Source organism: Gracilinanus agilis, chromosome 4 (assembly GCF_016433145.1).
Source record: "Gracilinanus agilis isolate LMUSP501 chromosome 4, AgileGrace, whole genome shotgun sequence".
NCBI lineage: Eukaryota > Metazoa > Chordata > Mammalia > Didelphimorphia > Didelphidae > Gracilinanus > Gracilinanus agilis.
This window is the reverse complement of record NC_058133.1, coordinates 169,942,077-169,951,458: the sequence shown is the minus strand read 5'-3', so window position 1 is coordinate 169,951,458 and position 9,382 is coordinate 169,942,077. Positions and strand designations below refer to the sequence as shown.

At 45.3% G+C, this 9,382-nt stretch overlaps 1 protein-coding gene across 1 annotated transcript; it reads right to left on the bottom strand.

Annotated features, from left to right (window-relative positions):
• Positions 1–6,746: 6,746 nt before the first annotated feature.
• On the bottom strand, positions 6,747–9,043 carry LOC123245363 (protein S100-A6-like). Its single transcript, XM_044674225.1, has 3 exons — positions 8,939–9,043; positions 7,762–7,923; positions 6,747–7,000 (listed from the first exon to the last, which is right to left on the bottom strand). The coding sequence occupies exons 2-3, from the start codon at positions 7,897–7,899 to the stop codon at positions 6,863–6,865; spliced, it is 276 nt and encodes a 91-aa protein (XP_044530160.1). The 5' UTR covers positions 7,900–7,923; positions 8,939–9,043; the 3' UTR covers positions 6,747–6,862.
• Between the last annotated feature and the right edge of the window lie 339 nt (positions 9,044–9,382).

Here is a 9,382-nt window from a genome sequence, read left to right as displayed (position 1 = left end):
AAATTATCCATTTTATCTCCTGTTATCCTCTTTAGTCCTTTTTTGATCATAAACTTTTCTCCTATATGCAGATCTCATACATAATTTTTCCATTTCCTCTGATTTGTTTATGATGTGACCAATTGTATATTTTGAAATAGATGACTTCAAAAAGACAAACATATGAATTGATGCAGAATGAAGTAAAAAGAACAACTTATACTATAACGTCAATGTTATACAAAATGAACAATTTTGAGGACTTTTATAAACTGGTGAAAAATGAAATAATACTGTAAAAAAAACAGGAAGCTCCAAGAACTATGATCAATACAATAACTATTCATGATTGCAGAGGACCACTGGTGAAACATGCCATCAATTGTAGAAAGGTGATGGACTTAGGAAACAAAGAAATATGTGTTTTATATATATATGTATATATATGTACATACATACATACATACATAGACGAAATTGTTTTGCTTGATTATGCAGATTTATTATAAGAAATTTGTTTTTCTTTTTTTCCAATAAGTTACAAGTTGGAAGGGAGAGAAAACAGTTTTCTATTAATTTTTTTAATAGGGAGGTTGGGTGGGGACTGCTACAGATGTGAAAGATTGCATGCACTTTCAGATGAAGTCATTGTATTATTAGTTTTACTTTATTACAAGAGAGCTCTCATCTTGAAGTAGGAATAATCCATATGTAATGATAAGCACAAAACAGATCAATGATACTTTTTTAATAGGAAATATATCTGGCAGTTGATCATGGAATTATGATAATTGGTGGTTGATATTAGAGGAACATACCAGACAGGAACTCATGAGCAGCAGACAATCTACCTCCCACCCCTACCAACTCCTAAGGACTCTCTAGAATCCTTAAAGGAGAAATAATAGCCTCTGCTACTTGAGGGGGATAGGACAGTGATGGTGAACCTTTTAGAGATTGAATGCCCAAACTGCAACCCTCATGCCATATGTGAGCCCCCTACCTTACCCCAGACAGGGGAAGGAGGAAGGGCTCCCATTAGGCAACTGGGCAGAGGGGTGGGTCATGTGAGAAATGTCCTCAGGCATGGTAGAGAAGGGGAGGGGAGCAGCCCCCTCCAGCACATGTGCCATAGGTTTGACAACACAAGGAGGATCAAGGGTGCTTGTGATTAAGAGTCCTTGGTAAGTAGAAGGGACATTCCTTTATTCAGAGATTCAAGTAAAGGAGAGAATGAAGGATGATGTCAGAGATTTTGAGATGTAGAAAAGAGAAGAAGAAACTCATGGCAGATGGTTTCTATGTGCTCGTAAAATATATGGTGTGTTCTTCAGCAGAGGAGGAGGAGGAGGAGGAAGGGAGAGAGAAGGAATGGAATAGTTTCTGTGGGAAACGAGATGGGGAATCAATTTAGAAGGAGGAAAGAGATTGTCTCATCAGGGTCCTACTGGAATTTCTCTCTCTTCATCTTCTACAGCAGACGTTGGCAAGTAAGCTGAAATTATTTTCCTTGTGGGTCCTGTAATTTAAGATAATCAAGTGTCCCGTGAAATGATGTTTCTTCTTTTCTTTGCATATGTGATTTTAAAAACACAATTACTTTATTTGCTTCTCCAAGAAAAACCTGTGAGCCATCTTTCTCTTTTATTGCAACTTGTTTCTGGCTTCATTTATAGTTATAATACCAAGATGATTTGATTCAGTTCTTCAAGGAATTTATCCACATGTCATTGGACAAGTATCTCACATTTAGAATAACCAAGTCAATATTTATATACAGTCCAAAAATTCTGATTCTTAATAGTCTCTGATCCTTTTCCCATCATTCTCCCTAGAGAAACCAAAGAGGAACACCCAAGAATGAGGACTGTCTTTTTTTTAAATACTTCAGGCCTCACAAAGATGACACCAGGGGTCGCAATTTTCCAAACTTTGGTATACTACATCTGGTTAAAACACAAGATGGCGGTCTAAGTTTATTGTGTCAGCTCATCCAAGGGAGCGCCTTCAGAAAGCAACTGGCTATTCTGGCCTAGAGCTACCTGGTAGTTTAAACTCCATATGCGGAGATGACATCAGCCACTCAACCTTCCTAACTTCTATGAATTCTCTAGTCCTTTCCCAGGTTTTTGCATTCCCATCCAGGGACACAAATATTCCAAAAGCAATTGTTTTGTAATTTGTTTTGTTTGGTTTTTTTTTGTTTGTTTGTTTTTTAAAACCCTTGACTTTTGACTTGGAAGGGCTAGGCAATTATGGTTCAATGACTTTTCCAGGGTCACACAGCTCAGAAGTTTCTAAAGTCATCTTTAAACCCAGGACTTCCCATCTCTAGGCCTAGCTTTCTATCTACTGAGCTACCTAGCTGCTTCTCCAGTAGCAACTGCAGCTCATTAACTTCCACTTGATCTAGCAAATCGAGTACTCATAGGGGTGCTATATCTAGTCCTAAAGGTTCTAGGGGTACCCTTGCACAAAGAAAGAGACAGAGAAACAGAGAGAGAGACAAAGAGAGACAGAGACAGAGAAACAGAGAGAGGTAAAGCCAGTAGTCCACTCTTCCTACCCAGACTTGGTAAGAAGCCATGAACATTCGGCATGGCTGGTTTCCTGCCTATTTTCACTCTTTCCTGTTCTTGAGTGAACAGATGTTAGAGATGGAATGGACTGACTAATCTTATAAGTTTCAGATGGTCCAGAGAGCCAGTAAGTATCCAGGAACTCTTTACCAGAGTTTGCCAGCAGCTAAGTCTAGTTAGAAGTACAGCCCTGTGTGAGTGAAGAGGATCCGGCCCAGCAGTGGAATGACCAGAAAGTTATACTATCTTGCCCTGCAAGCAAGGGAGTGACTCCATCCAGAGGCTATGCCATACCTAAAAGTGGTAGAATGAATGCTTTGTATCAAACACTTTAAGTCTAAGCCCATTGTCTTGATTCGAGAGGCCAGGAGAAAACTAAAACTCTTTCCCATCCCCTGAGACTAGACCCATCTCCCCAAGAGCCCCATCATTTCTAAGAGCTGCAGCCCCAGGGGAAAAAACATGGCATCCCTGAACACTAGAGGAGTGTTCTATGTGTCATAGCAGAAAACCAGGCCAGGATGGTGGATATTCTCTGAAGCACAATAGAAACTCTGTCCAGAATAGTAATTATAAGTCTTTCTCCTTCAAAGGCCCCATTACAGATGCTCTAACGTGAGGTTCAATCAAGCCAAAATGCTTGCCATCTCCTGCACTCCTCCACATAAGCAGGTTTGTTCTACACCCCTTTCCAAACAGGACCCCACAAAGGCTGCCCTCCTATCTCCTCTTGTTCATCTCTCCCCTCCCCATCACCTCCTCCAGGAAGATCTGCCAGACCAATAGAGCTCACTGGAATAAACCTGGGCATCTCAACATTAGGTACCCAACTTGCACCATATTCGAATGTAAACTCCTTGAGGACAGGGACTGTTTTTAGCCTTCGTATCCCTAGAACTTAGCACGGTACCCAGCAATAGAGTAAGCATGTAAGAAATGCTTGCCAATATATCCATTTCCCTGCCTCCCTTCCAGAGTGCCCTAGGCCCAGTAACCCTTGGACTGTGCTAGAGATCACTTGCACTTGAGCCTCAGTTTCCTTTCTTTTCCCAACATTCTCAGGCTCATGGAAGCAGCCTAGAAGGTAACAAATTCATAGAGGAGTAAGATGAAGTCATGTATGTAGGAGCAAAAAAATGGCCAGGCAAGGTAAGCTGTCTTCAGCGATGGTGAGGATGCTATTTGTCTGTCCAGAGTCAGAGTTTGCTTATTTTCACATCAGCTCCTTCTCCCCTTCTTCTGTTATAATGAATAATGTTAATGTTATAATGCAGCTTCCCTGAGGCACTGTCCATTGACCATCGAGGTGGGTAGTGTGGAGAGGGAATAAGGGGAGCAATTATGAGATATTTCTTGGATTGTAGTCCTATTTGTATGTGTTCTAACTCCTCACTCCCTGAGACTGGGGGCCTACTGAGAGCAGGACTGGGTGTGTCTCCTCCTGCCCCTCACTAGATGGAGGGCTAGCTCCCTAATAGCCTTCATCCTTGGGTAGAGGAGCTATTTATCTACCAATGAATGGAAGTTTCTCAGAACAGAAACTATCACTCTCTTCAGAGTTGGAACAGAGAAGGAACAATGCCTCTTCCCTGGAACCCCCATTTCTACTTTTCAGAGGCAGGTTCAGGGAGCAGTAAGTCCAGAGCAGGAGTGGGGCCTGGGGCCACCATTATTACTTAGAGTCCTTGGAAAAGAAAACTGGAAGAAGGAGCTCTGACCCCTATGAAGGTCTCTGCACTGCTGCTCCCTTTCATACCCATCCAAAACTGATGCTAGCTCCAATTCTCACAGATCACATCTGTCTAGAGGCCCCTGGAGAGAGTAAGCTCTGAAAAACTTATTTTATGATCAGCAACTGGGCCTAAGCTCCCTATATTAGCAGAGAAGAACTACCACTAAGAGGCCCTAATCAGAGACACCAAAATTTCCTCAGTGAATAGGGATAATAACAAGAGCCCTCCTTGCCCCCAAAGAGATCATGGGAGACAAGTTTTCCAGGAGCTGTCCCAGAGCAAGGACTGTCTCTCCATCAAACTCAAAGCTACCTTGTAGGTCATGGCACATTTCCCACACAACCAGACTCGGGGAACCCCAGAAAAGGAGATCTTCTCAGGGAAGCCAGGCTTCCAGGGAGGAGGGATATAGGCAGGTTTCAGCAGCTGCTGCTTCTTTGCTAGCCAAAAACCCCATTGTCCTCTATGAACCAATCTATCTCTCTTCCTTTACAATCAAACAATGCCACATCCTCCTTAATCATCCTTCCCCACTGCAGAGAGGGATGGGAATAAAATTTGATAACAATTAGGTTCCAGGTGGCTGATTCAGTCAACTGATGGAGTGGAAGTCAGATCAATATTGACTTTCATTTAAAGTCATTTTCTGCTTATCCTATCCCACACTTCTATTGTCCTCAAACTGTAGTTATATTTACTCCTTCTGTCTCCCTCCCTAATCCCAGCTTTTCAAAGTGATTCACACGCTTGCACAGCTATCAGTCCTACCAGGACTCTAGGGAAGATACATGGCACCTACAGGAAGGAATCTGGGTCCAGGGGCTAGAAGTCTGTCCGTGAAACGTATATCAGAAGGTCTTCTTGACTCATTAACTTCCAAATCACATGAACAATTTGAAATTATACTTGAAGGGAGTCTGAAGGTCCAGCATAAGGACTTGGGAGACCCAGATGTTTCCAAACACGACAGAGAGCATGACAAAGATAGAGGTCAATTTTAGGAAATGAATGTAGGAAATGAAGGGCACTGAGTGTAGTAAAAGATAAAGGGAGGGGCAGCTGGGTAGCTCAGTGGAGTGAGAGTCAGGCCTAGAGACAGGAGGTCCTAGGTTCAAACCCGGCCTCAGCCACTTCCTAGCTGTGTGACCCTGGGCAAGTCACTTGACCCCCATTGCCCACCCTTACCACTCTTCCACCTATGAGACAATACACCGAAGTTAAGGGTCTAAAAAAAAAAAAAAAAAGATAAAGGGAATGAAAGGAATTTCAGCAGCAGATGGGTGTAAGGAATGAGATAAGTATCAGCTACAGGAAGATAGGTGATAAAAGTTATGTGTCAGGAACTAGGGATGGTTGTAAGGAATGAGGGCTGAGTGTCAGGGACAGGAAATGAGTATAAGGAATGAGAGCTGAGTGTCAGGGACAGGGAATGGGTATAAGGAATGAGGGCTGAGTATCAGGGAAAGGGAGATGGTTTATGAGAGTTATGTGTCAGGACAGGGAATGGGTGTAAGGAATGAGGGCTGAATATCAGGGACAGGGAATGGGCATAAGGAATGAGCGTCAGGAGCAAGGAGATGGATAATGAGAGTTATGTGTCAGGAACAGAGGATGGTCATATTGGAGTGGATGAGGCCTGAGTAGCTGAATATCAGGGTAGGGGACTAAGAGATAGTCTAAAAGACAGGAGCAGGATGGGAAGGCTCTCAAGCCCACTGTTCAGGAATGCCCTGGCACAGCCTGCACACTCCCCAAGAGCAGGGACTATTCCTGTGTATTTCACTCCAGAGACCCTGGTCAGCAATCTCTAGATGGCTAGAAAGGAAAGAATATCACAATGGAGATCATAAGCTCAGAATCTAGTCCTTTAGTTACAAAGATCTTGGACAAGTCACTTGGGGATAGGAAGGAAAGTGGCCTTAGTGTCCTCTGAAAAGTGAGAGGTTTGGCCTAGATGATCTCAGGAGTCCCTTGCCAGGTGTCTGATTCTATAGTTATAAGAAGAGTCAAGCCCTTCCCCAGAGCTCTATCAGATCACAGCCTGACCACACCCCATCTCCTCTATAATCCCTGGATTCCTTCCAAACCCTGAATTCTCCAGGCCCAGGAAGTCTTCCGTGATTAAACTGCACCATTCTGATGACTCTAAGAAGGAAGTCTGATATAATCAGTTTCCCTTAGTGATATGTTGCTCTCTGAAAAATTTATGTCTGTGCAGACTACCCAGTTAAACTAGAGGCTCCCAGACAGCAGGGCCTCCTCCTTTCCCCAAATCCCCTCCTCCCTACTGGGATGCAATAATCGCCTGCTCTAGGGAGCCCTTCTAACAGTACAGAAACAAGGGAGAGTGGGAAGAATTCAAAAAGGAAGGGGGAAGGGGTACAGTTAGGGTTAAAAAGACTAAAAAACAAACAGTAACCAAGTCAGAAATCAAGAATCATAAAGAGAACAAAACACAGGTTCAAACTTTATTTAATGTACAAAATCTCCACTACACACCCATTGCTGTGGCAGGTCAGTTAGGGGCCCAGGGAGAGCACCCCCACACCCATTTCCCTTTCTTCAAATTATTTACTCTCCCTTCAGAAGTTCATTGTAGATCAAAGCCAAGGTCCCAAGGAAAGAGATAAATTCCTGGAAGTTCATTTCTTCATCCTTGTTCTCGTCCAGACTATTCATCAATTCCACAATTTCTGCATCTTCAATTTTCTAATACAGAAGAATGAGAAATACAAATGCTTTAATGGGAACTCCTTTTTGATCCTCCTAGGGATATCTTCTGCCTCTGATAAATTCTCTCCACTACTATCCCCCCATTCCCACCCCCACAGCCTTCCCTAAACAGGAGGTACTATTGCCAATTGTAATATTATTATTCTGCTCTCTCATCTGGGACAGTCCCCACTCCACTCATTTTTTAGGTTCTTTATTTTGTCCCCTCTCTCACCACTTCTTTTTTACAACACTTACTTTCTGTCTTAATAACAACTCTAAAACAGAAGGGCAAGAGGGTTAAGTGGCTCGTCCAGGGTCCCACAGCTAGGAAGTATCTAAGACCAAGATTTGAACTCAGATCCTCCTGGCTCCAAACTTGGCACTCTATCCACTGTGCCACCTAGCTGCCTCTAACCCCCCTACTTCAAAATTAAGGAATTATAGAACCAGGATCTCAGATTTAGGCATATTTGAAATGGCTGAGAGCAATAGTTCCAATGGGAATTTTATACTGTCCATCTATTTCCGTTAGCCAGGACTTAATCTCCCATTGATTTCATCCTTCTTTTCTTCCTCCTCAGGTGAAGACTAGGTACAGCTGGTTTCCCCCTCACCCCTACCCTTCCTACTCCTCCCCATTCCAGTCCTAAATGGGTTCCTGGAGAGGGCTGGGTGGGGCAGAGGCAGGGCCTTGGCAAAGAGGAAAAGGGAAGCAAAGAAAAACCCTGACCATCTGATCAGAGGGAGATACTAACAGATCCAAGGCTCAGTTCATTCTCAATCAACTCCTTCAGCTCCTTCTTGCTTAGGGTGTTCTTGTCACCTTCTCTGCTTGAATATTTGTGGAAGATGAGGATGATGCTACAAATAGCTTCATTCAACGGGGACTCCATAGCTGCCAGGTATTCGTTGAGGAGCTAAGACCCAGAAAAGTAGAGATGAATGGTAGGGAAAGAGGGAAGGGAACATGGAGGGGAAAGCAAAGAATTAATGCTCACAGGGCCCCAGGCCAAGGGGATGGGCCTTTCTCTTTCAGTCACTGGAACTGCACCCCAATTCTGGAATAAAAAGCCAGAGGTGAGAGTTTGGAGGGGTTTGGGTGGGTGTTAACTTCAGGACTCTCAGGGAGAAGAGAGTCCCAGACAACAGACATCCTGGACTGAGTAAATGGAGGCATGGATTTGACCACAGTACCAGGCTCTAGAAAGCTAGATGAGGATCTAGAAAGCTAGGTGAGTCCCAGAGAAGAGAAGGAGTAAGAGTAGGGGAGACTGGGGAAAAGCAGCTAGCAGCTTCCAAATTCACAGCCAGCCCCGCCTCCCCCCCCCCCCCACACACACACACACTGAATTTGCTGTACCCAGATGCAACCACACATTGGATTGTTAAAGCTCAAAGGAACTTTTTTCAGAAATTTCTTTTAGAGACCATCAGGTCTAAGTCTGACATTTTACAGACTGAGAAACTGAGGCCTGGGAAAGAGAAGTGACCCCTCCAAGGTCACATAATTAGTGGTCTCCAATCCAGATCACCTGACTCCCCGAGTCCTGAATTCCTTCCACTACCCTGCAGCCTTGGTTGCCACACTCCTCAGCAAGACAAATCCATATGCATAACCAGAAAGATACCCAAAGGCATCTGGCCAACCAGTGAGTATCAGGAGCAGATCTAGCCCATCCCAAGCCAGGGCACCCCAACCCACCCCGCCCCCGCCCCTACTCCTGTGCCCTAGAAGCGTCAACGTGCAAGGCTGCGATCCCCAAACCGACGTGATCCCACAATCCAGGAGCTCTCAGCAGCCCCAGGAGGGCAAAAAGCCCAGGAGAGTCGGGGAGAACTCGACAGTGACCACCCAGGAGGAGGAGGAGAGGCCAGAGCAAGTCGCTTTTCCTCTGTGGGATGGAGAGTCCCGAGGGGAAAAGGAGAACTCACCGAAAGCAGGAGGAAGCCGAGGAGAAAAGCAGACCCTCGGGATCACTCTCCAGCCACTCTTATAGCCCGAGCCCCCTGGCCGCCCGGAGGACGGGTCCCCTGAGGGCCCACCTTCCCCACGCCCACTCACACCGGAGGATGGGGGGAACTCTGCCACACCCACCCAGGCCTCCAGCCACTTGCATAACTCGGTTTTCCACTCCCCTGCCTGCGCCTCCCAACCTAGCAGTCCGGCGCCTTCGGGTTTCCACCTGGCAGAAAAGGTGGAGCGTCTGGACCCGCGGGGGAGCGGGCTGCCTCCAAGAGCCCGAGGCGGAGCTGGGCGGAAGGATGAACACTACCTCTCCCTCGGGGCCTCCGGACGGAGCTCCCGGGCTAGTCTAAAGTACTGTTTTTACACCTATGAAAAGGAGTGAGGAGAATCCTCCCCCCCCCCCTCCCGGC

What these genes read in the sequence shown, in the direction of transcription:
- LOC123245363 (XM_044674225.1), bottom strand. Translation starts at nt 7,899, where the DNA reads ATGGAGTCCCCGTTGAATGAAGCTATTTGTAGCATCATCCTCATCTTC. An exon ending in ATGAACTGAGCCTTGGATCT is followed by an intron (nt 7,001 to 7,761) that starts GTTAGTATCTCC and finishes CTTCTGTATTAG; the next exon opens with AAAATTGAAGATGCAGAAAT.